The following is a 25,572-nucleotide window of genomic DNA, read 5'->3' on the forward strand; positions in this document are numbered from 1 at the left end:
TCACGGGACCACCTCGGGCGCGATGCTGAAGAGCAGGTCGTCGTTGCCCCGCCGCACCTCCAGCAGCAGCGGGGACTCGGTCAGCACGGCCTCCTGCAGCTCGCTCGAGTCGGCCAGAGGGCGTCCGTTGACCTTGACGACGATGTCGCCATCCTGGATGCCCCCTCTGCCAACAGGAGACATGCATGGTCAGGGCACGTCCCTGTGAGGCCGAGCCCCGCCACGGGGGTCTGAGCAGCAGCGGGTTAAGGAAAGTCTTTTCACCGGGTCAGAACAGGGCCGTGACGGCCAGGCTCTCGCCCCAGACGGAAGCCACTGTCCTTTAACGGGCTAGCGCTTTGTCCGTCTATTTCTACTCCCCAGAAGGGCTGGGGTCAAGTTCTGGCTGCAGGCTCCCGCCATGGGGCCGCCTCGGGCCAGGTACGCTGCCCCTCTGAGCCTCGGGCTCCACATCCACAGTCCTACGTGGGAACACACCCTGCAGATTATATCGAGGTCCAGGGGGTCGATGGCCAGGCTACCGCACATCCTAAGGCTTTCACATCAGCGGCAGAGTGAGCTGGGTGGGTGGGCCTCCCTCTGCACCGGACTCGTCGTGACCCTCCCCTCAACCCAGAAGGCAGGCAGGTGGCACCTTGGTCAGATGCATGGGCGACCGTGCCCAGGTGCACACGTGCAGGCTGTGTGACCTCAGGGGGGTGACCCCCAAGCCTCAGCCTTCCCATCTGTGAAATGGGGGTGAGAGCAGCGACCCGCGGCTCCCGGGATGCAGTGTGTGCAACGCCCTGCTCACAAGGCAGCTTCGGTCAGTAGCAGCCACCGTCACCACCCAGCGTCCTGCTCTGGCTCCTGGGGGGCCCTGCGTGCGGCCGCTCTCCGAGGCTGCCGCTGTGGGGCGTAGTAACCAGAAAGAGAGAGCTGGAGTGGGTGCTCATCCTTTGGCTTCATGGATCTGTACTTCAGCAATTCCCACTGCAGGCCGGCTGCGGGCTGAGCACACGCGCTGTGCTCAGGGCAGAAGGACACGGGCCCGCAGCCTCCCACGCAGCCTCCGAGCAGCCCAGCACCCCCGACAGAGGGAGGGGTCCTGCGGGGTCGAAGGCGGCTGGAGGCCTGCCTGCCCCGCTCCTCTCCATCCACGCCCGGCCCCCGCAGCCCCAGACTCCAGGGAGGAGGAGCTGATGCAGCCCACGCGCTGCAGGAGGGAGCCCGGGGTAAAGGCGGCGCAGGGCTTGTTCAGAGCCAGCTAGGGGACTGGCTCAGCCGCGCCAGCGTGCCACCTCCCACCGCATGGCCTGCTGTCCCTCTTCACTCACCCTGCTTTTCTCCCCCTCTTTTTAGGGCGGCGCCCATGGCATGTGGAAGTTCCCAGGCCAGGGGTGGAATTGGAGCTGCAGCTGCCGGCCTACACCACAGCCACAGCCACGTGGGAGCCAAGCCAATTAAGGGAGGCCAGGAATTGAATCTACATCCTCATGGATACGAGTCAGGTTCATTACCGCTGAGCCACAACGGAAACTCCTCACTCACCGTGTGGCAACATTCAACCGTTCTCTAGTACTGGGTGGCTTCCGAGACAGTAAGGCTCTATCTTACTTGGGTGACAGCGCCTCGCGGGTGGGCAGCGTAGGCTGAATCATGCCTATTTTGCAGATGAGCAAACTGGCCCAGAAAGACCCAGGCCAGCCCACTAGGCTGGTGAGAGCAGGACTCTCTGCTCAGGGGGTCCTTTGCTACCCAGTCTCCCCAGACACAGAGAAAAGGACATTCTGGGCCACGGAGGGGCACGGCCACCCTCTCCCCAGCCTGCCCCTAGCTTAGGGGACCGGCCAGAATCCCACCGGCCCTTCCACGTGGGGTCATGTTGCCAGGAAGCTCAAGGTCATGCAAGGTCGGTGAAGCCCCACCCAGCCCCGTGCCCTCCCGCCCGGCCTCCCTGCTCCCCCGTGGAGCCTACCTCTGAGAAGGTGAATTTGGAACAACCTCCTGCACGTAAATCCCACTGCTGACCGCTGGGAAGTCTGGGTTACTGGCCTTTAGTTCTTCCACCAAACTGAAAAGGCAGTTCCACGGTTCAGGCCTTTCTGAGCCTCTGAACTAAGTCCTTAGTGCAAAGCTGCCTTGTCCTCTCCACCACCCAGGCCACACGGGAGTCTCCTCTGGGCTCCCACACTGCCCTGTGCGGGCACTGACCCCTCTGGGTTGTCACTGGTTCTTGTCTGTGTCCCCCCCCCACCCTGCCCCAACATGAGCTCCTCCAGAGAAACCTTGACGGTTAGAGGTGCTGAGCGGAGGGTCACGGACAGACGGGAGGAGGGGAGAAAGGACGAGAAGGCAGGGGATGGACAATGAGACGGAGGGACGGATGGAAGGAGTGAAGGATGGATAAATGAACAGACGGGAGGCATGTGCACAGACAGTGGGTGAACGATGGAGTGGAGAGACAGCCTGGACAGGTGGTGTGATGGACGGACGGACGGATGGATGGATGGAAGAGAGAGAAAGAACACCATTGAAAGATAAGTTGGAGAGGTCCCTGGTTGTCTAGTGGCTGAGGACGTGGCATTGTTACTGCAATGGCCAAGGTCACTGCTGGGCTAAGGTTTAATTCCAGGCGTGGCCAAAAAAAAAAAAAAAAAAAAAAAAAAAGATAAATCGGTATATTGGTCTTGATCCCAACTTGCTTTCCGACTTATTCCCGAGATGGACAGCGGCTGAACAGGAGGAGTGGTCGTTCTAGGGAATGAGTGGGGGCGAGTCTGTCAGGAGATCCTCCAGGAGAGCCTCCGTGCTGCCCGGCTCCCAGGGCAGGGACCTCTTTCTCCTCAGACCCCTGGACCTGACCTTGCAGTTCCTTCGCGTCTGTTTCCTCCCTCCCCCCGCCCTCCCCGCCCCCTTCTCTATTTCACTCACTCAGTATTTCCAGGCATCTACCCTTTAGACCCGATCCTGGGCAGGGGTGGGGGCGGGGCGCAGACAGGGGAGCAGGTCAGCCCCTGTTCCCAAGGTGCTCATGGTCAAGGTCGGGGCGGGCAATTCTGACACCATGGGACCAATGAGATGCTGGCAGCGGGGTGGGGGGAATGCTCAGCCCCGCAGGTGAAGAGGAGGCCCCTCCCAGGAAGGCGGCCCAGTGCCCCCACCCCCACCCCAAATTCACGCCCACCCAGAGCCTCGGAATGTGACCTTGTTTGGAAATAGGGTCTTTGCAGGTGTGGTTGGTTAAGGATCTCTAGGTGAGATCAGCCTGACCTAGGGTGGGCCCTAAATCCAGTGGCTGGTAATTGGGGAAGAGAAAGAAGAGGGAGACGGGACCAGACACACAGAAAGAAGAAGCCACGTGATGAGAAAGACAGAGCCTGGAGTGACGCAAGTACAACCCAGGAAACGGCTGGAACCACCAGAGGCAGACAGCTCCAGAAAGGGCTTCTCCCCTGGAGCATCCAGTGGAGGGCAGCCCCGCCGACACCTTGACTTTGACCTCTGGCTCCCAGAACCAAGAGACAATGAATTTCTGGTGTTCTAAGCCAGCAAGTTTGTGGTAATTTGTTATGGGCGACACAGGAAACTAATCTGGGAGGCTTCCTGCAGGAGGCAAAGGAATTTATCAAGCAAAGAGGGAAAGGCATTCCAGGCAGAGGGACTGGCCAGAGCAAAGGCCCAGAAGCCCGAGTGTCTGGTCTGCAGGAGCAGCTGCAGGGAGTCAGGCATGTCTGGGTCGGGGTCTGGGAGGAGGGTCAGAGCAAGGGACGAGTGGAGGGGTGGCAGGGGGCAGTGTCCTCCAGACACTCACCTTGGTGTGATTGTCCGCATTCGTATGCCGATGAAGCGCTTTTTCCAGTCTAGAAACAGAGCACATTGGGACTCGGTTAGAGCCACTGTGAAGGCCTCTGACCTCAGTGAGGGGTCCGGCAGGGCAGGATTCCCTGCCCGCTACACCAGGAAGAAGGCAGCATGAGCCACCCTGCTTGGGCCAGCCCAGCCTCTGCTGTCCCCTCTCTGCTCTAATCAGGTGGCTTCGTGCCCACTCTCACCCTCAGGCACCATCCAACCACATCAGTTCTGACACCTGCTATCCTGCTGAGCCCCACACCCAAACCCCAATGGAGAGTGGGGCTCTCATTTCCAGCCTCCATCCCACAGGTTCCCCAAACTTGTCCTACTCTGATCTGAGTTCATCACCATCCTTGCCTCTTCCATAAATAATAATATTAATCGATAAAGCCCAGTGAACATTAACCATGTGACAGGCCATCTGGTTGGAGCCTTATACACACAATATGCTTAGGTGGCAGCTTTATCCCCCTAGCTATTCCAGCCTGTGACTTGGCATGTGTTTTAGACGGTGAAACAACATTTGCATATTTTGATCCATAAAATAAGTCTCAGGACACTTTAAAATGTCATATCATTGAAGAATGCTCTCTGGCCGCAATGGAATTAAACTAGAAATCAATAATAGAAATGTATCTATAAGATTCCCAATAACTTAGAAAACAAATAATACATTTCTAAATAAGCAATCTTTGAAGAATAAGTTAAAAGGGAAGTTAGAAAGCATCTTAAACCAAATAGAAATGAAAATACAAAACTTTGTGGGATGTAGGTAAAGCAGTACTTAGAGGGAAATTAATAGTATTCAAGTGTCCACATTAGAAAGGAAGAAAGATGTCCAACAAATATCTCCAGATTTCTCCTTAAAAACTAGAAAAAAAAGAGATCAACTAAAACTTATTATAGGAAGAAGAAAAGAAATAAGAAAGAGTAGAAATAAAGGAAATAGAAAATAGAAATAGTGGAGAAAACAAATGAAAACCGAATGTTGGTTCTTTGAGATCAATAAAATTGATAAATTTTTAGCCAGACCAATGAGGAAAAAAGAGAAAAGACACAGCGATCAATATCAGGAATGGGAGAGGTGACATCACTATAGACTCTACAGATATTACAAGGGCTGCCTCCTGCCGCTTCTCAGCTTTTTTGGAAGGATTCAGCACCCAAGCACACAGCTTCCCCAAGGCTGCCTGTGACCATGAGGCTGGCCTTTCTTTCCAGGGCTACTCCCAGCTCCCGCTTGGCAGGCAGGCCAGCCACAGAGACCACAGGTAGGAGATGAAGGGGGTTTTCTCCCAGGCTGAGATGACAGCTGAGGAGCCACCTCCTGCAGGTGCACAGAGGGGCAGACACCAGGACGGTCCAGCCCTCCAGCTCAGTCACCCCAGGGCAGACGTGCTAGTCCTAAGGCTGGATGGACCCCGACTGTCCTGGGGACTGAGGCCGAGGTGCCCCAGGATGGGTGCGTTGGTCACTCTGACCTTGAAAGTCCCCCAGAGGCCTCTGAGCCCAGCCCCTAGACGGAGACAAGAAGTGCGCCTTAACGTCCCCTCGGTTTAACGAACAGATGGTTTATCTTAAAAAAATTTAGATCGAGTTTGAATTGGTATTTTCATTAAAAAAAAAAACCCTAAAAATGCATATCAGCCAATTTCAGCTGGATTTTAAATGATAGATTCAGTCATTCAGCTAAGATTTACCGGGCTCATTGACTAGCCCACATGTCCCTGGAGAGGTGGCAGCTCTGGGGACAGGGGATAAGTGTCTCCCGGGGCCTGGGATGAGGGCAGTGCTGAAGAGGATAGTCCCTGAACAACAAAGAAGCAAATCCAGCTCCAGTGGGTCTCGCCTGAGAGGAGGGGAAGAGAGACAAGGAGGAAGACGCCATCACCGCATTTCCTACAGGACAGGCACCTCACAGCCCAGCCTGTGCCAAGCACAGCTCCACCGACCTCCAGGAAGATGGCAAAGCCAGAGAGAAATTAAACTGGAAGAGCCTGGTTATTAGAGAAAAGCCCAAGTGCAGTACAGACAAGAAAAATGTGCAGCCCTGGATCAGGTTCTGAGCTTCCTAGTAGCCAAGGAGAAAAGGGCTCAGGAGGTTGGATGATGCGCCCTGGCCAACAGAAGGCTTCCGCTTCCTTCAGGAAGACTGGCTGTGCCTGGCTCCAGACTGTCTTCACACAAGGGACACTGAGGAACAAGGAGCCTCAACTGTGGTCCTTTAAGCACTGGTCTTGGCGATACTGGTCAGGGTGTGGCCAGCCTGACGAAGCCCCCTGCCTCAAGGACCGCCGGCCTGGGGGCTGGATGAGATGGGGGGCAACTCCCCGGTGTGAGTAGTGGGGCTGAGCCAGGTCTGGGCGCTGGCCAGGAGGTGAGCATGGGAAAAAAACAGCAAGAAGGGACATCACCCGGGCTGGGGACAAAGGTGGGAAGGTGGAGGCCACCGGGAAAGGCTCCCTCCAAAGCAGCTGTGACCACTGACTTTAGGAAAGTGACTGGCCTGCCCCCACGGGAGGGTCACCCCGGCTCTGTCAAGGCCTGTGCTAGACGGATGCCTACGGGCCCCTGGAAGTGGGCGGGGAGGCCGGACACGGCGTCTGGACGGGGGAGGAGAGAGGACGAGAGGATCAGGGCCTGGGCTCCGCGCCCTGAAGGAGAGGCGACCTGCCTGGCAGTGCGCACGGGCAGAGGGCTGCAAGAGGGGGCCTTGGGGCTGGGCAGGCGTGGGGTGGCGGAAGGAAGGAGGGGTGGCTGGATGGACGGATGAACGGAAGGGAGAAGGAAGGCGGACAGACGCACGGACAGGTGGGTAGATGGATGGGTGGAGTGTACACGGAGCGACGTGGCCGGGTGGGGGGAGGAAGATGGGGAGGCGGGGATGGAGGGAGGGAAGGAGGGACTGGGTTCTGGCAGCTCCAGAGCCGCCCAGCCAAGTGGAGCCCAGGCCCGAAACCCCTGGGAGTGGGAGGTGAGCCCGGCGGTCCCCAGCCAGAGGGGGCGGTCTGGAGGGACGGGGCGGGGGGGCAACTTGGCCACGAAGTGCCACGATGATCTGAGGTATCGGGGGGAGGTCTGGGGAAGGCGGCCAGGCGGAGAGGGAGCACCGCACACAGCACCGCGGGTCCCCCGGCTCCTGCCTGCACGGGGGCTCCTACCTTTGCCCTGCTTGTCCTGGAACTCGGTGAGGAAGCGCGCGATGCGGTCCGAGGGGATGGCAAAGGAGATGCCGGCCGCCACCTTGAGCGTGTTGATGCCAATGACCTCGCCGTCCTGGCGGGAGATCAGAGCAGGTGGTCACGGGGCAGCCCTCGGCCGCAGAGGTGGCCCGGTCATCAGCGCCCTCCTTGAGAAGCTCCGAAACGGTGCTCTGGGGATCACCTCTGGGTCGGGGACCCCCACCTCTCCTGCCCCCCCCATTTCCGGAGAGTGTCTACCGGGGAAGCTTGCAGCCTGCCCCTGAGAAGCAGCACCTACGGATCGAGGGCATTCCTGGGCAGCATTCTGAGGGGCCAGAGCCAAGACGGACGTGAGGGGGCCTGGGGGACCCCCACCCCCTCCTTCTAGAAGCAGGGTGGGGACAAGTGGGGCCAGGGCAGGTCCCAGCATCCCCACTGTCTCTGTCCCTTTAGAGCTGGGCTCCCGCCCTAATCTGCCCTGCCCCCCACCTGAGAGCCACACTCCTGGACGTAGCTCCTCCCACAGCCCGCACGCACCCCTGCGCCGGCTCTCCGGTCATCTCGGGGGGACATCCGCACAGGACACCCAGGCCGGGGGCTGCCTGAGAGCAGGGGCCCCTCTGGGGACCTTGACAGAGGCACACTTGGTCTGCCTGGTCCCCCAGTGCTGTCCCCACCTGCTTCCTGGGAGGGAGCCTCGAGGGAGGGGGACCAGCCGAGGAGAGGTTGCAAGGGGGAGACTCTGGGGGGCTGATGGCCCACCCCACCGCCCGCAGAGCCTCCTGACCACCGGCCTATCCTCCCGGGCCTCCAGCTGCTGGGCGTGAAGGTACCAGGCCACATCCGGTCCCATCCCTGCTTGGAGGCTCTGCCTCCCCTTTGTCAGCAGAGCCCCAGAAAACTAGAGGCCCTGTTCTAGGGGACACTTACCAGGTTCACCAGCGGTCCCCCGGAGTTCCCGTACTGCAGGGAGAGGAAACAGCATTAGCTGTGCCCTGAGCGTCCCCCACCCTAAAGCTTTCCAAAGCTTTTTCTTCCAACTACCATTCAAACCAGCACAGAAACATGAATTGAATTCCATCTCGCAATGGCGCTGAAAGGCTTCATGGCCAGCCCCCACTTCACAGATGAGAAAGCTGAGGCCCACAGAGGCCAAGGGCACGGCCACCTGATGACTGAGCAAGGTCTGACCTGGCCAGTGCTTTCCAGACAAAGCTCACAGGCTCCCTCCAGCCTCGCATCGGGTCCCCACCACTCACGCCGGATGGAAGCCGGACGGGGCGTGATTTCCCATCCTACCAGCCTTGAGGAGGCTCAGAGACTAACGCTTCCAGGAGAAAGGCTGCAACCATGGCAGAGCCAGAGAGGCGGACGCCGGGCGCCCGGGCAAAGTGCTTTATGAAAGCCAAAGCTGCCATCCAGTATAACAATAGTGACGAGAATAACAATACTAGTAAGAGTAATAATAAATGTGGGCCACGGGGTACGTAGGGCAGACTTTCAGTGGCCTTGGCTGAGCCTCCACGTCTCCGAAGGGCTGTCCTGGGTCAGAAGAGCAGCCTCGACCCCCCAGCGCTGGCACCCCTGGGGAGACGTCACAGGGAGGCAGGAGAAGGACTGTCCCGCCAGGGGGCGTGTCGAGATGGGGGCCGGGGCCGGGGGCCGCACGGGGACTCACGTTGATGATGGCATCTGTCTGGATATAGTCCATGTCCGAGTCCCGGAGGCCCAGCTCGCGGCCGTCCCGCTGGGCCGTGCTCACGATCCCCGTGGTCACGGTGTTTTGCAGGGCGAAGGGGCTGCCGATGGCCACCACGAACTCGCCGGGCCGCAGGTCAGCCGAGTGGCCCAGCAGCAGCGCGGGGAGCTTTTTCTGGGGAGGACACGGGAGGAGCTGCGCTGTGGGCCTTTGGTGGGACCAGAGCCAGGTCACGGCCAGCCCCCGGCACGGGGGCTCCCGGAGCAGGTGGGCTGATTCGACCCCTGGCCTGGGAACCTCCTTACCCCACGGGGGTGGCCCTAAAAAGACCACAAATAGGTAAAGAAAAAGTGCCGGGGATGCCCCACCAAAGGCGTGTCAGGGACAAAGGATCTACGGGAAGCCAAGTCCCAGGGGAGCTGATACAAAATCCACCTGCTGGCGGCGGAGGGCAGGAAAGCTTCTCACCACGCAAGGAAAAGAAAGAGAAGCAGGGAGCGGCCGTGCCCAGCTCACGGAGCAGGGGGGAGGGTGGGCAGGACCCTGTGGCTCGGAGCCTCGGGACTGCCGCTCCCTCGGACCCCGGCTCCCTCCCCTCCACGCAGGAGTTTCTCCTTCGCACTGCGTCACCACGTCAAAAGAACTTCTCCTTTCTGTTTTTCACAGCAGCTATCATTAAAGAAGTAAAGGTAGGAGTTCCCCTTGTGACTCAGTGAGTTAAGAACTGACTAGCATCCATGAGACGCAGGTTCGATCCCGGGCCTCACTCAGTGGGTTGAGGATCCGGTGTTGCCGTGAGCTGTGATGTGTCAGAGAGGTGCCTTGGATCCCGCATTGCTGTGGTTGTGGTGCAGGCCAAAGGCTACAGCTCTGATGTGACCCTTAGACCGGGAACTTCCATATGCCATGGGTGTGGCCTTAAAAAATAAAGTAAAACAAAATTAAAAAAAAAATAAAATAGAGACTGTGTCCCCAGACTCAAAAGCCACTGTGAAAGGGCTTGAAAGTGGGCAGGGTCCCCGTCAAGATAATTACCTGAAGCCACTAAACTTTTTCTCTCCGATGGGGCAAGAACCCTTGCAAAAGACGGCTCCTCTCAAACGCTGGCAACTTTTATTAGAAAGAGCAGAAGCCAGGTTCACATGCGGCCCAGCTGGACCACGGCCTCACGGGGTGGGCAGGCCTCAGGTCACCATAGGTGAGCCCGCGGCAGCCCCACCGCATCGTGACCACAACACGGCTGACAAGAAACACACTGGAGGGAGGCCAGGACTCAGCCGAGCCGGCCACCCCGACCCGGTCAGCGAGACCCTGGCCGTGGCCTGCCTCCCCCAGCCTCAGTTTCCCCTCTGAAAGGGCAGCACCCTGCCTGGCACCCCTCCCGCGGGGGCGGGGGTGAGAACTCGGGGGTGTGCGGGCCTGGGCACCCCCCAGTGGAGGTGACAGCACAGGACGGGGGCCCAGGACAGGTCCGCCGGCTCAGGTGGGGGCCGATGTGGAGGCGCAGTGACAGGTGGGGGTGTGGACCCAAGCGCTCCCCACTGGGCTCGTCACCCCAAGGAAACAGCTGCACCCCCAGGACTGCGCCTGGGAGGGCAGTGGGTGTGTCCTGGGCACTGGAGCCCCTCCGTGTGGGAGCGATGTGGGCTCCGGTCTGACTGGGGATGCACTGCTGGCCCCGTGGCCTCCGTCCCTCCAGGCTCCAGGCTCCAGGCTCCGGGCTCCGGGCCGGGCAGGCGCTCCCCCCGCCCCTGCGGCCACTCACCTTGGGGCGGATCCTGATGGTGGCGATGTCTGACTTCTTGTCGATGTCTTTGATGGTGGCCTCGTAGGTGTCCCCGTTCTGCAGCTGCACCTTGAGCTGCTGCCGGCCTGTGACAGCGTTGGTGCTGGACACCACGTGGGCGTTGGTGACGATCAAGCCAGACTCCGACATGACGAAGCCCGAGCCGCTGGACAGGGGCACGTTGCGGCCAAACAGAGGGTGTCTGCGGGGAGGCAGGTGGGGTGGCGGTCGGGATGGGGGCAGGGGGCAGCCGCCGCGGGCAGGGGTGGGGTGGGGGGAAGAGCAGCCCCAGGGCCTGGGCTGGGCATCCCCCAGGCCTGGGGCGATTCCTGGCTCTGCCACCTCCTGGCTGTGCCCCGGCAGGTCATTAAGTCTAGACCCGTTTCACAGCCACCAAGAGGGGACCACGTCTGTGACTCCCAACTTTCGAGGATGAGACAGGAGGCTCATGGAGGTCAGACGCGCGACAACACAGCAGGAGCCGGACAGGCCAGGATTCGAGCCCCAAGTCCAGCCCCGTCTACATCTGCGGGTGGGCAGGTGGCTTGCCCCTCAGAGCCTCAGTCTCCCCATCCAGGAAAGGGGCCGACAACACCTGCTCCACTGAGCGGGGTGCCTGCAGGCTGCTCCCATCACAGGGCAGATGCAGGGGTGTGCAGAGCAGGTCTCGGCAAGGTCAGCGTCCCAACCTCTGTGCGGGGAAGGGTGTAAAGGGGACACGCTCCCCGCCCCCGCCCGGCGCATGCCCTCTGCTGTCAGCGTGGAAGCCCCCGATGCTGGCAGGACTCTGCTCTGTGAATTCCAAGCCAGGTGCCGACAAGCCAGGGCAGGCTCAGGGGCACGGGGACCTTGGCCTCAGTGTCTGCCGTGGTAAGCTGGCGGGGAGTGGGCCATGCAGCCCGAGTGGGGCTGGAGTCATTTCCCTGCTGGGACAGACAACACTGTGCCGAGGCCCTTGAGGAGGAACCTCGGCGCCCAGGAGAGGACAGGTGGGACGCCAGACACAGCTCGAGACCGTCTCTGGGCTGGGTCAGCTCTGGGCCCCCAGTGTAAGGCCTGGACGCCCCCGCCAGCAGGACCAGGGACAACTAATACCACCAAGAGCTCCCTCTGAGCCAGGACCCGAGTCCTTTGCTGCTCACAGCTGCCCTACAAGGTAGGCAGGCCTCCAGTTTATAGGTGGGGAGACGGCGATATGAACCACCAGCCAAAGGGCTGAGTGGGGATTTGAACCTGGCAGCACCTGTCCACTCACGTCTGTGACCAGCTTCTGCCCCCACCCAGTTCTGTGGGGGCCCCTGGGTGGCGGCTGCACCTGAGCCCTCGGGGTCTGCCATGTACAGGCCCTGCCCCCCAGGCTCCGGGCTCCTCACTGGCTCCGGGGTCACAGCCGAAGGCACCCGTGCTGGGGTGTCATCTCGCCCCAAGGCCTTATCCCCACCCCCCCATCTGCACATCAGCCTCGGAGGCTGGTGTGGAGATGGCCTCGGAGCTGGCCTTCGCTAGGCTGCGGTCAGCAATTAGCAGGTTTGGGGTCTGTGCCTGGGGCCTTCTGGACAGACGCTGCCTCCTCTAAACCACCTGCAAAGCTCGGGACACGCCATTCAGACGTCCAGTGGTAATTTCCTTAATGACACGTCTCGGGGTCTGGGGCCCTCGGAAAGGGCAGTGGGGGGTTAGCTCTGAGGTCCAAGGCCCTGGGCTCTGAGCCTGGCGCAGTTCCCCGGGCCTCGGAGTGGACAGGATGGCGCTGGCCAGGCTGCCCCGCTCGGGGAAAGAGCTCTGATGCCAAGCAAGGCCCAGGGTCCCGGCGAAGGCCTTGGAGACTGTCCCCTTGGGTGGCCTGGCTCCCCCTGCTCCTAATAAGACCAAATAGGGTTCTGGCCCTGAGGGCCTCACCTGGGCTACTGCCCACCCTGTCCACACAGGGGCCCAAAGGTTAAGAAAGACCGCAAAGAAACACTTTAACTTTGGGAAAGTCACGCTGTTCATGTCTTTGTCTTTGGAGGGGCTACGTCGATTTGGGGAGAGACCCAGATGCCACAGGAGCCATCCATCTGCTGGGCGGCAGTGCCAGCTCAGACGGTCCCTGTGACCCGCAGCCACCACCACCACCCACCTGCGCGCTCCGTGGCGCAGTCGCGACTCCCTAGGCGAGGAGGTCAGCCTCAGGGAGGGGACGTTCCCCCCAAGGGCGGGAGCGGCCTGGCCGTCTAAGCCAGGCCCGCTGGACCCCAGCCCACTCCGGTTTCCGCTGCCCCACCCCCAACCCCCAGTGCCAGAGTCCAGCAGAGAGGGGACAAGCTCGGGGGGGGGGGGCCGTCACACACCTCAGGAAGAGTTCTATGTGGACCACGGCCGGCGCGATCTTCTCCACCACGTCAGCAATGAAGTTGAACTTGTACCGCGGGCTGGTCAGCTGGTGGAGACCTGCGCTGGCAGCAAGAACCAGGTGCGCCCGTGAGGCCCGGACGCCGCCAGACCCCCGCCCGGCATTCAGGGCCCTTCAGGGACGCCCCACCCTCAGCAGTGCAGCGACAGCCAGACCTTTGCCTTTGCCCCCAGGATGGTTCATGCTGAGCTTCCTCACCTCACATCACCGGGCCAGCCAGGAGGCTCAGAGAGGTAGGAACACTTGCCCCGGGCCACACAGCAGGGGAGTTGAGGCTGGATCTGGGCCAGCCCCTGGGCCCTTGCCCCTTCTCTCATATACCGCGAGGCCCCAGCAAAAGGAGCCTGTGCTTCCCCTTGCCAGCTCTGGCCTGTCCCTCCAGGCCTGGGGCTAGTGCTGTGGCCAGAAAAGGTTCTAGCACAAGAGGCCCTGGGTGGTCCCGTCTGAGTCGCCCCCGCCTGGCCATGGTATGTGGCCCCCTCCTGGACCACGCTGGGCTGCCCATGTCTGAGCCGCCAGGGCCCCCATCTGTGTCTAACTTGGCCAGGCCCCCGCCCGGCTTGCCAGGCGGTTCACGAACTTCCCTGGAACCTTCGCCGGCTCAGATTTCTGCTCCATCAGCAGCAGGGCTGCCGGCTGCCAGGACCACAGGCCTGAGGCCGGTGGGTGGCACAAGACCCACACCCCTTTGGTCTCCATGCTGGGCAGGGTGCCCGGGTCTCCCAGGTCCCCCCAGAGACTGGCGCTATCTGGAACCCGTGCTGCCCGCACTGCTTGTAAGTGGCTCCGGGGCCAGAAAGCACTGACAACTGCCAAGGCCCTGCTGTGTGGCTTGAGACGAGCCACTTTACCGGCTCTGGGCCTCGACTCCGCACCTGCACTGTGAGACTGAAGCTGCCTCTCCGTCGCCGCTCCCCAGGGAGCTTCGAGAACTGCCTGTGACTTGCAAACCGTGCGGCCCCCTGCCCAGGGGAGGAGAAGGGAGCCCCCTACCCACCCCGTTTCACTCTGTGGTGGGCAGAGGGCTCGGTCTGTAAAGTCCAGCTTTGCAGCTGATGTTTCTCTTAATGGTCTCTAGGAAGTGACCGAGCGTTAGGATCTAGTGAAATTCTGGGTTTCCAGATTGTCCAAAGGGACAGGAAGGAGTGTGGGGGTGCAGCTCGGGAGCAGGGCTCAGGCCCCCTGTCCATGCCCCACGCCATCTGCAGACAAATGCAGGCCCCGTCCACGTCCTGACTGGTCTCCGCAGCTCTCCAGGGTGGCAGCCAGGTCAGGGGTCATCGGCTCCATTCCAAAGGCCAGGGCAGCGGAGGTTTGGCGTGAGGAGAGCCAGGCTCTGGGCAGGGGCGGCAGGGCTTCCGTCCTTAGCCCCCCGCCCCGGGTCCCCTAAGGCCCTGACCATGAATTAAGCCTGAGATGGGACTCAGGGCCCAGAGCAGAGCTTGCCTCAGGCTCTGCGGTCAGGAGCCGTGAGGGGGGCCCATGCCACTGATCCTGTGATGTCTGCCTCTCAACCAGCCCGTGGGGACCAGCCACAGAGGGCCCAGCCCCAGCGGCCAGCCTGAATCAAAGGCTGTCTGTCCGGGGTGGCCAGAGCCTGGCTGGGAAAGGTGGCCCACTGCCGGCCGCCTCGAGGCTCCTCGGTGATCAGACCGTGGGCTGCCAGGGAGCACCGTGCCGGCAGCCCTCCTCCTGGAGGAGGGGTGGCGTCGGAGGTTCAGAGGTCACGGTCGCGGGCAGGGCTCTGCTGCTCCCAGCACACGCAGGTGGCTGCATGCTTCTTTCCACAGGGCTCGCTAACCACCCCCAAAACTCTGGAGGAGAAATTACCCGTTAGCTAGCTTGTGGGGGTCAAGCCAAGCTCTGCCTGCCCCACCTCAAGGGCCCTGGGAAGCTGCATTCACGCTCCACCTTCAAGGCAAAGGGAAGGAAGCCAGCCTCTGATGCCCCTTCCAGGTCCCGATCTCTGAGAAAAGGCTCCTCTGCCAGGGGGTCCCCACGTCACCAAGGGCCCCAGAGGACCCCAGGCGGGAAGAAGAGCTGGCAGGGTAAATACAGGCCAGGTGTCACCCCCAGTCTCTGCTCCATCACCCGCCACTCTGTCCTCACCCGCAGAGACCACTCCCCAGTCCTCCCCACCATGACGCTCCGGCCTGGCTGGTGCAGATCAAATGCTACCTCCTCCAGGCAGCCCCCCCGGCAGGCTCCTCCCAGCCCTCCTTAGCGCTCCCAGCATCACGCCTCCCCCAGTGCACTGGCTCTTGGAGGGACCGCCAAATCTGTGTACGCTGAGTCCCCTCTATGTGTGCACCCCCTGCAGGGGGACAGGCCAGTGACTAGCCAGACACGGCACTGTGTGACCCAGGGGGACAGAGGGCGGCCCAGGGTGAGGTGGGAGAGTCCAGGGGTGCCCTGAGCCAGGCCTGGAAGAGCGCCCTGAACAGAGATGCAAAGACACACAACACGAGGGCAGCTGCAGGCGCGCTTGGCCGACGCCAAGCTGGGCCCGTGTGAACCAGGCGGGGGAGTGGGGTCAGAAGAGGCTGCGGAACCACGTGACCCTCCTGGAGCTCAGAGGCTGCAGCGCCCTGGGTGCATCTGTCCACCCCCACGCTGACCCGGCCCAGTCCTGCAGGCTAAGCGCACCCCTGAGCTGCCCAAGCTGCCGACAAGCGGACCCGGCCGCCAGGAGATCTGGACGGCACAGTGGCCTCTCTCCAAATGCTTTTCTTTCCAGTGTGGTCTCCCCAGAGCTCACTTAAAATAGGCTGCCATCAATTTCACATGTGAGGATTTAAAAACAAAAACTCGAGTTCCCTGGTGGCTCAGTGGGCTATGGACGTGACATGGTCACTGCTGTGGTGTGGGTTCAATCCCTGGCCCGGAAACTTCCACATGCCGTGGGTGTGACCTAAATAAATAAATAAAAACAAAACCTGGGTAAAACATTCATAGGTCAAAGGCTGGCAGGAAACACATCAAAATATTCCCTGATGGATAACTGGGGCAGAGGGAGAGTTATGTGTGGTTCCGTTCCACGAAATTTCCAAATGTTCTTCCACAGGCAAGTGAGACGGAGACGAAACAGAGCAAGGAGAGTGGAGCCTGCGGGGGCTGAGAGCTGGGCCAGGGCGGGAACCAGCCAAAGGCCGGCTGTGTTTCCCACCACCCCCGCGGGCAGGAGGCCCTGGGGGCTGCAGGGCTGCAGGAGCTCCGAGGAGAAGCTGGGTGGGGCTCACCTCCCACCCTGGCACCAGCTCCTTGGGGGCACGGGCACGTTTGGTTCCCCAGACAGCTCAGTAAGAGCCAGCACAGGCAAGCCCCAAGGCAGCCCCCGACGGGGAGGGAGGCTCCCACCCGGCATGCAGTAGGCCTGCAAATGCCAGCCCACCCAGCACACAGTAGGCCTGCAAATGCCACCACCAAGAACATGGTCCAGACTGTTCACCTAGTAGCCTCCCACGAGCAGCATCTGTGGCCCATTCTGTGTCCCAGGGAATGGGCTGGAGGCACGCATGGTTCAGGGTGGAGACAGGCCTGACCCTGGCCTCAGGTCCCGTGGACTTCACTGCCTGAGCCCTCCTGACCCCAGGGCCTGGGGCTCACCAGCAGTGCTCCTGGGTCAGCCAGCGGGGGACACAGGCCCCACCGGGCCTTGTCCCTTTAAGCCGCCGAGGTGGGGGTGGGGGCAGGAGGGATGGGGCCTGTTTCCTGCGCCTCCTCCCCACTCGGATGAATCACCCCATGAATCAGTGGGAAGAGAAGGTTCCCACTGCCTCTTTCCACATGAAAACCTCGGGCCCCGCGGCTGGGAGGCGACTGTTTATGTGGGGGTTTGGACCCACCCTCAGCCTGTCCTGGAGCCAAAGTTCTGAAGTCAACAGTCAGTCTTGACCAGATTCAGCTGTTAGCATTTTTTTGTTTGTTTTCAAAAATAAACTGTAATCCACAGGCCTTGGAAGGTTTCGTCAGGAAGAACTTGACACAGAGCAAAGCAATCGAGGCCAGGTGTCCGGCGGCGCCTCCCGGGGGAGGAAGGGGCACAGCCGGGGCGGAAGGGGACGGGAGAAGAGCCAGCAGGGAGCCAAGCGGGGCCGGGCCTCCACCGCCAACACTGCTGGGTGGCAGCGCCTCCGGGAGGGCCAAGGGATAGCGACTGATGCTGAAAGAGGACCTACTATGTGCTGGCTCTAGACAGACACCAATGCCATGGAACAGACAGGAAAACGGAGGCCCAGAGTGGGAAAGTGACTGGCCCAGACACCCCACAGGGTCACTTGTACTGCTGCCCAGGTTGTGCACTGCGTAACTCCAGGACCAGTGTTAACACAGATCACAGCCTGTCTGCCTCCCTCGGACTCATGCAGTGCGCAACCTGCCCAACTGTACACATCACCGCTCCCGCACACACGGGGCGGAATCAGGACTGAGATCCAGTTCTTCCCTCTAACTCCGAGGTCACCGCCCCTTCTTCTCTTGCCTCCTGCAATCAGAAGACCCCACCCCCAATCGCCAGTGGTTACTTAAGAGCTGGGGACAGAGGGGCCTTCAGCAGATGCCCACGAAGTCCCAGGCTGTGCCCATCTGTCCATAACTCTGACCACTGCCTGCAGGCCAGATGGCTACCTCTCGGCACGGCACTCAGGGACCTGGCTGTCCCATCAGCTCTGGTTTCCCAAGCACGTGTGGTCTGAAATGTCCCCCTCATTTGCAGAGAGTTCCTCTCCCAGGAATGTCCCTTCCCTCTCCCCCCGGGTCCAGGCCAACACTCAGGGACCCAGCTCTCTGTCCGGGGCCCGAGGCACCTCGGGACCCCTCCCCAACCTGTCCCTTGCGACTGTCCTTGTGGCCTGTGCGCTCGGACCCTCAGCGGTGAGCAGAGAGCAGCTGGGGGAGGAGCAAATTGTGAGTGGGCGGATGGTCCCAGCACTCCTGGGGCAGCCTTTGAAGCCCCAGGAGCCCACTTCCGGGTCGAATTATTCCCAGGATGGCTCCCTGCCTGTGTTTTCCTTTCTCTTGAAAACTTGCCTGTCCCCGAATGAACTGTCTGCCCCCAGCCAGGGACAGTGGCTTCAGCTGCCGCTGGGACTCCCGGGGGGTGACGCTGCTGTCTGTGACTGCCGGGCTCTGGGCCCTGGGTTGCAGGGCCACGGGCTGCAGCCCAGGCCTCCCTCTCCACGGCCATGGCTCCGGGCACTTACACCAGTGCATTCCCACAGCGTCTGCCAGGCGGGAGGAAAGAGGCTCAGAGGGGTCGGGGGACCCACCAGGGCCCACAGCCAGGTCCCTTGACCCCCACCCCAGGCACTTCTCTCACTCCATGCTGGTCCTCGGCCAATGCGACCAGCTGTCCCGCCCCAGGAGAGTCCAGCCTTGGCCGGTCCTCAGCTTGGGGCCTGCCTGGCTCCTCTGGCTGTGAATTCCATCGGGCCTGCAGCCAACCCGGTGCAGGAGAGGGCTCTGCCACCAGCTTGCTGGTGCTTTATCAAAGGGATCCCTCAGGCCGGGCAGGACTCAGGCTTGCCCAAGCCACAGAAGCCAAGGAGGTCACCCCTTGGCCTTCCTCCTACAGGAAGCCCTCCTGCCCTGACTGGTGCATCCAGTGACTCCTGGGGACTCCTTGGCTGGGATGTGGGGACTAAACCAGGCGAGTGGACCGCCTGTGGGCGGGGCTTGGCCCCCGGCAGTCCCTCCAAAAGCAGTGCCTCAGGCTCCTTTCCCTCCTCGCACAAACTCCATCTGAGTGAGAAACAGCCAGGGGTCCTTGCTGAGCTTTGCACTAACGTCGGGGAGCGCTTAGGCTGTGCACAGCACTTCACAGTCATGATCTCACTGACTGTCCAAGGACCCACCAAGAAGGGTGCCTCTCTCTGTTGGTCCCACTTCACAGATGAGGAAACAGGTGCACAGAGCTTAGACACGCACGGTCTCAGCCTGGCAAGTGACAGAGCCGGGACTCAGCCCTGAGCGGGTCTCAGTTCTGGCTCTGCCTGTTATGTGCTTGAGGGACAAGAGCATACAGCTGGGAAAGTTGTGCACTGCACAACCCCAGTAGTCTATCTGCTCCCCCGCACCAGACCTGGCATTCAATTTGGGGCACATACACCCCCGCACGCCCGGACCACATCTTTGCCACCCTGAGGACAAGGGATCTGTGATTTTATTCTCTTTCGAACCTGTTTATTCAACGCCCTTATCTAAACCAAGTTGGGAGGCTACTTCCTCAGGGGGCTGGATGCATGCCCGGCAGACAGAGCCCCAGATGGAAAGTCAGGGGGACCTGGGCTCAGGCACACCTGCCCCTCCCCACCTGCTGACCCTGGGCAGCCCCCTGCACCTCAATGAGTCTTTTCTTATAAAGGGCCATGACAAAAACACCCGGCCACGCTGTGTGTTTAGCCCAGAGCGCAAGGCCTGCGACTTGACCCTCTTAAAACCTGGTGGCTTCTCCCGCTTACAGCAGGCTCGGGAGGAGGTGGCGTCAGACCCTCTGGCAGGACACACCGCTTGCCCACTCCTTCATCCAGTCTGCACAAAGTCCAGCCTCCCAGGAGGCCAAGGAAACTCCCAGCAGCCGAGGGCGATGTGCCAGCCCAGGTGGGTGAAGCCGGTGGGTAGAGCCTGGCACGTCCTGGCTCCAGCTCGCCCCGCACGACGCTCACATCCCCAAAGTGGCTGGGTGTCTGCTCTGGGTGCCCTTGGATGTGGACCTGGAGGCAAGGACAGACCTGGAGTTGGGCTGGGTGGGGCTGCGGCTCCATCCGCCTCACAGGTCACGGAGGAATCTGCTGCCCTGTCCCAAACTTGGACCACCGAGCCTGCAGGCAGCATCGAAGTCAGGCTCGGTCTGGAAGGCAGTGGGGGTCACAGCGGGGCCTTGGGCAGGGAGAGCGGAGTCTCATCCCGCCCCTGAGGGCCACCAGGGAAGGGGACAGGCCTGGGGGAGACAAACCAGATGGGCGCTGTGGGACCCCAGCTTAGGGAGCGTGGCGGGTGCTTCCCAGGCCGGGCCCTGGTGGGGAAAAGACAGCTGCACAGCGCCTGGGGCTGTAAGCTCCTCTTGGCTGGGCTTCTGGCTCCCGGCAGCCTCGGCGCTGGGGGCTCACGGGTCCTCAGAAACCGCCAGATGCTGCAGCCTAGCCCCGCTGTCTGTCGGGGCGGGGGAGCGGGAGGCGTGGGGACAGAGGCCTGATGAGTCCTGAACGCAGCAGTTGGGACCTGCGAGGCCCCAGGAAGCCGCTAAGAGGATCACAAATCAAAAGCCAGCAAAGCTCTTAAATAAACAGCCCTGAGATTCTGCTGGAACCTGCTCTGGGGCCAACAATCAAAGCTGGTGATTAAATGCCACGTTGAGAGCTGCCCAGGGCTTGAGATCTGAATTACTTGCGCGCTGGAAGGCCTTTGCGTCTGCAGTTGTGGGCAGAGAGGCCGTGAGAATCCCCAGACTGGGGGGTGAACGGGCTGCTCTGGGCAGACCCTCTGCACGGAGGAGGTTTCACAGCCCGCCTCCCCCCCCCACCCCAGATACTCATCCACGCCGTGGGGCAGCTCTGCCTGGTGTGGATGTGACAAAACACGAGCTCCCGGGATGGATGGTGAGCCTGTCACCGGAGGTAGCGAGGGTCACCCACCAGGTGGGCGAGCCTTTCATTCCACAGCGCCTACTGGGCACTGGGCACCGGACCAGGCTCAGCAGGGAACGAGCAGACCAGACCTCCGCCCCGTGAGGCTCAGAGCCTGGGGAAGAAGCAGATGAGGCGCCCACCCGTCAAGCAGGAGGCGTGAGGGTCTGGAGGGGCCCCCGGGGTGTGCTCACGAGGCTAATGAAGGGGACCCCCTGGGGGCAGCTCGGGGAGGTGGGACTTCCAGGCCAAGGCAGGACGAGGACTTGGCCCCGAAAGGTGAGGGAATGGGACTTTCTGGCAGCGGGAACAGCATGTGCCAAGGCCCTGCGGTGGAAAGGAGGCCAGCGTGGCTGGACCACAGGGAAGAGATGGCGACGGAGGGTGGACGGCCCGACGGCACCAGGCCTCGTGGTCAGGGCGAGCGGTGCGGGGCTGTCAGGGGGACCCGCCCTGCATTACTCAAGGTCGCCCTGGCTGCGGTGTGAAGAAGCCACCGAGGGAGGACGAGGGAGGCAAGGTGTGGGCCACTGCGGGGCAAGCAGGAGAGACGGCCGCCGGGGGACGTTTCAAGGTCGAGCTGAGGACTCTCCCGCCGACGGGAGGTGAGGAAGGAGGGGACGTGAAGGCAAAGAGGGCAAAGGCTTCTGACGTGAACTTGCAGGGTGGTCCTGTTGGTTGAAGGCCACGGCCGGCTGAGACAGAGGGCGCCAGGCCAGGAGTTTGGGGGCTGGGGACGGGACCCCGAGTTGTCAGCACCGGGGGGAGGTGAAGGCAGGGGAGGGCAGGGCTGGCAGGACTTCTGTCCGGGGCGAAATGCCCAGAGAAGGTAGAATCCTACCCACTGCTACGTGTGGGCATCCCCCCACAGGGCGGGGGACGCGGCAGTGACACTCTGGGAGGCTGAGCGCATAGAAGCTGGAGACCCAGGCCTGACCTTGACTCCAGACCTCGGGGACCCTGCTGTCCCTGCCTGGAGAAGAAAGCCAGGGGCCGTGACAGCACAATGAGCAAAGCCAGTGGGATCCAGGCCAGGTCCGACTCGGTCATTTCCCGGCCGAGCGACCTCAGCCCAACGGCCTGGCCTCGCCCTGCCTCTGTGCACACATCTGCGGAGCACGAGCGAGGAGAGCCTGGTACCGGCACCAACTCCACAGGGGCTGGATTCTGCACGTGCAGCCCCCCAGACGGCAGGTGTGTGAGGTCCCCGTGACGCACACAGATCACGGACCACCGTGTGAAGAGTGCTCGCGAGAACCTGGACCCCCCGCCCCCCAACCCCGCGCCTCCAGCTCTGGCAGCAGCGGGGCTTGTGGGAGCCTGAGGAGCCTGAGCCTGCTTGGCCCGTCCAGCTGCCTCCGCTCGGCTCCCATCCCTCTGCCTCCTCCCCACCCCCCAACCCTTCCCTCCGGGGGCCCCTCGTCACCTTGTCACCTCCCACAGCTCCAAGCGCCTCCTCGGGGGAGCCTCCCCGCCCCTGCCTGGGGGAAGAGCAGTAATTACGGTAACAATACACCAAAGAAGAAACAGTCTCCTGATGCTCATTAGAGGCACATGCCTGCGTGCCCTGGCTCTTTGTCCTCGCAACAAGTCCCCCCAGAGCTGCCACTGTCACCCCGCTTTACAGACGAGGAAACTGGAGGCGAGGAACTTGTGAAAGCCACGCATCAGTAAGAGGAGCAGGGACAGCCCCAGCCGTGACCTCACGCGCCAGCCGTTCCCCTGGCTGAGCCCTCTGTCCGTCTGTGGTCACCAGGCTATTGTCCTCTTCTCAGTCTCCCACGCACCCCCCCCCACCGTCCCGTCTGAGCTTCTGCAGGACACAGCTGGGGTCTGTCTCACGGCAGCGGCCTTGTAAGCAGCCCAGGGCCAGCAGGACACACAGAGAAGGTGATTCACAGACGTGGACTCCATCAATCAAGAATGAAGCTGTCAAAATGCCTGGACCACCTCTAACCACCCCCTGCCCCGCCAGCCCTTGGGCCCTCCAGCCCTCGTCGAGTGGTGCCCACTACTTGGGAGCGTTGGCATTGGGGAGGGGGCCAGGGATACAACCAAGGTGCAGTGTCCAGGCGCCAGGCCTGCCCTGAGCCCTCTGCCTCCCAGACCCACTGGCACGGCCTGAGGCCGGCCGGTTCCAAACCCCAAGCCAGAGGGTGCGGTAAAGGAGAGTGGCCATCTCCGTGACGCCCTGTGGCACTGCACTCCAGCCCTTGGCCCCCGGGGCACAATCTCAACACGCGTCTGACCACATCACCCTCACTTCTCTTAAAACCTTCCACAGCTGGCCCCTGCAATCATGGCTAAGTCCAGGCAATGCTTCCCCAACTGGGCTCCCGGGAACCCTGGTGTGCCAGGAGGAGGTCACGTGGGTTCTGCCAGGGACGCGCTCTCTTGAAGTTCTCTTGGGAAACCCTGTTTTTTTTTTTTTTTTTTTTTTTTTTTTTTTATCATTTTGTGGGGGTTCTTCTTTCTTTGCTGCAGGCATTCTCGGGAGCCCTGACAGGCTCAGGCGTGGTGAGACTCCCCTCTGCAGAGCAGTGTTTACTGTCCTGGGCTTTGGGGGCCACAGAACACCGATCCGCTGAATCCCAGACGTGATGCGGGAACCCGGCCCAGAGCATGGCGTCTAAGGCACGACATTTATGGGCCTGCCACCCTGCCCAGGCTCGGGAGTCTCCCTCTCACACACGCACGCACACGCCCCAATCCCCCGCACACCAGCTGCTCTGATCTCCCTGCTCTTCCCAGCACAGCTCGCCGTGCAGCACGGCAGGGCCTCCTCTTGGTGGGTCACACTGTCCTCTTTTCCCAGAAAGCCCGTCCCTCCTGCCACCTGGAAGACGTGTCCCCATCCTTGAAGACTCAACTTAGATGCTTCTGTCCCCTAAAGGCTTCCCGGCACTCCAGGCAGCCGTGCACCCCACAGCACCCCCAGGCCCCTAGAGCCTGTCCTGGCCATTGTTAGCGTCTCCCCCTGCTGAGGGCTGAGGGCACACACGGGGCCTGACTCATCTCAGTGGCCATGAACTCTGGGCCCTGTGCAGGTGGCTGCGGTCAGAGCACCTGTTGAACCAACACTGGAGCCTGCCTTCCAAGAAGTGTCCCAAACAAATCAGGGCACAGCAGGGTCTTCTAGCATTTTCTCCCATGCACAGGGTCAAGCTGTGTGATAAGAAGCAACCCCAAGCCACCTCCACAGGAGGCTGTTCTAAGGTTTGAAGGGACGGAGACATTTCCTACCCCAACAGCCTGTCCCCGGAGCCCTAGGCTGTCCAGAGACCCTCCATGCTCCCGCTCACCGTTCCTCACCGGCCCTCCAGAGACATGCGTTTTTTGGTCGTTTTCTTGTCTGTTTGTTTTTACTTTTTGGGCCACCCAGCGGCACATGGAGTTCCCAGGCCAGAGATTGGATCCAAGTTGCAGTTGTGACCTACACCGCAGCCATGGCAACATGGGATACGGTAACCCACTATGCGGAGCCCGGGATTGAACCTGCATGCTGGTGAGGCAGAAACGCGCCGCTGCTCCCACTCCGCTGAGGCAGGAACTCCCAGAGACATGCATTTTTAAATGCAGTGCAAAAAGAAAGAAAACACCTCGTGTCCCCCAGCTGGTGTCACTTAAATATCCAGACTGGATATTCGAGGCCAGGAAAGACTGCTTTGCAGACAACACCCAGGACCAGCAGAAATGAGACATAAGACAGGTAAGTCTGGATGAGGCCAGAGGCTGGAGAGGTGCAGGGCTACATCAGGCCCTGGGGGTGGTCAGGAGGGCACGGGGTTTCACTGTGAACCCCTTCTGCGACCTTGGGGACGGCAATTTACCTCTCTGGGCCTCAGTTTCCCCACCTGGAAGAGCGGAAGTCTGGTGAGATGATTTCTAAAGGAAACCATCCCTTGCGCCCAGAGAAGACGGACGTCGTCGAGGCTCGCCCTGGCTCTGAGCCTGTCTCCCCCCCAGAGAGCACTGCATTTTGCGGGGTCGCCGCCCCAGCCCGAGCGCTTACCCGATGGGCAGGCGCCCTTCTGCAGCTGGCGCACAGGCGTCCCGGAGAGCTGCAGCGCGCGGCGGCTGGCCGCCTGCAGCGCGCACACGTTGGCGTAGGTGTGCCCGTCCGTGCCGCACACGGCGTGCGCCCAGCGGCAGCGACAGACGCCGCGAGCGCACTCCAGGCTCTCCCCGCAGGGCGAGTCGACCGGCCGGCCGCACGGCTCGCCCTCGACGGCGGCACACACCAGGCAGCAGTTGCACAGGTCGGGCACGTAGCCGCCCGGGCAGCGGGGACTTGGGCACCGCGACACGTCGCAGCGCGCGGGGCACGAGGCGGCCGGGGGCTCCCGGGCCAGTGCCAGCGCGGCCAGCGCAGCCAGGAGCAGCGCCCGTGCCTGCATGGCGGCCGGGCGGGCGGCGGGCGGCAGTGCGGGGGGACCGGCCAGGGGCGCACCGACGCCCCTCGGGAGGGAACCGGGCGCGAGCGCGGCCACGTGCGCCGGCAGCTCAGGCGGGCGGGCGCCGGGACCGCAAGGACATGCCCGGAGCGTGGGGACGCAGAAGACCGGCAAGGCGCCCGCTCCCTCCAGGCCAGCGATCCGGGGCAGCGGCCCCGCCGCATTTAAAGGCGCGGCCCCGCCCTCCCGCCCTCCCCGGAAAGTGGGCGGTCCCTCCGTCGGCTCCGCCCCGGCCCAGTCGCCCCTGCTCGGCTTTCGGCGCGCAGACCCGCCCGGCAGCCAAAACCCCGGGCCTGCCTGGGCTGGGAGACCCATGTGGATGGTGTTCTAACCCCGTCCGAGGGCCCTGGGGATGGGGCGCCACCGGGGTGCAGGCCTTTGGCACCCCGGGAGTCCGTGCGCCTGCCAAGTTCACGTCTGAGTTCCAGCGACCTTGGGCTCCCGCCTCCGCCTCCATAGAAACGGCCAAGTCCTCCCGTCCCAGCTCCTCCTCCCAGCCTGTCTGCTCTCCCTCCCCTCCCTGCGCCCCCTTCTCCTCCCCAGCCTGGGAGCCCGAAGGATAGGCCTGGGCCGGTCCACCTTGGGGCAAGGATGGATGTCACC

At 61.9% G+C, this 25,572-nt stretch overlaps 1 protein-coding gene across 1 annotated transcript; it reads right to left on the reverse strand.

Moving 5' to 3' along the window:
• On the reverse strand, positions 1-24,912 carry HTRA3 (HtrA serine peptidase 3). The gene is given in 9 exon segments (NM_001195343.1): positions 1-166; positions 1,958-2,053; positions 3,794-3,842; positions 6,996-7,110; positions 7,947-7,979; positions 8,695-8,889; positions 10,481-10,703; positions 12,832-12,931; positions 24,528-24,912. Coding segments are annotated over 9 exon segments (1,362 nt in total).
• Positions 24,913-25,572: the final 660 nt, after the last annotated feature.

Source organism: Sus scrofa, chromosome 8 (genome assembly GCF_054392235.1).
Source record: "Sus scrofa isolate SSC_HxYL_T2T_F1_AM1 chromosome 8, Sscrofa_HxYL_maternal_Yorkshire_Landrace_v2.0, whole genome shotgun sequence".
Classification (NCBI taxonomy): Eukaryota; Metazoa; Chordata; class Mammalia; order Artiodactyla; family Suidae; genus Sus; species Sus scrofa.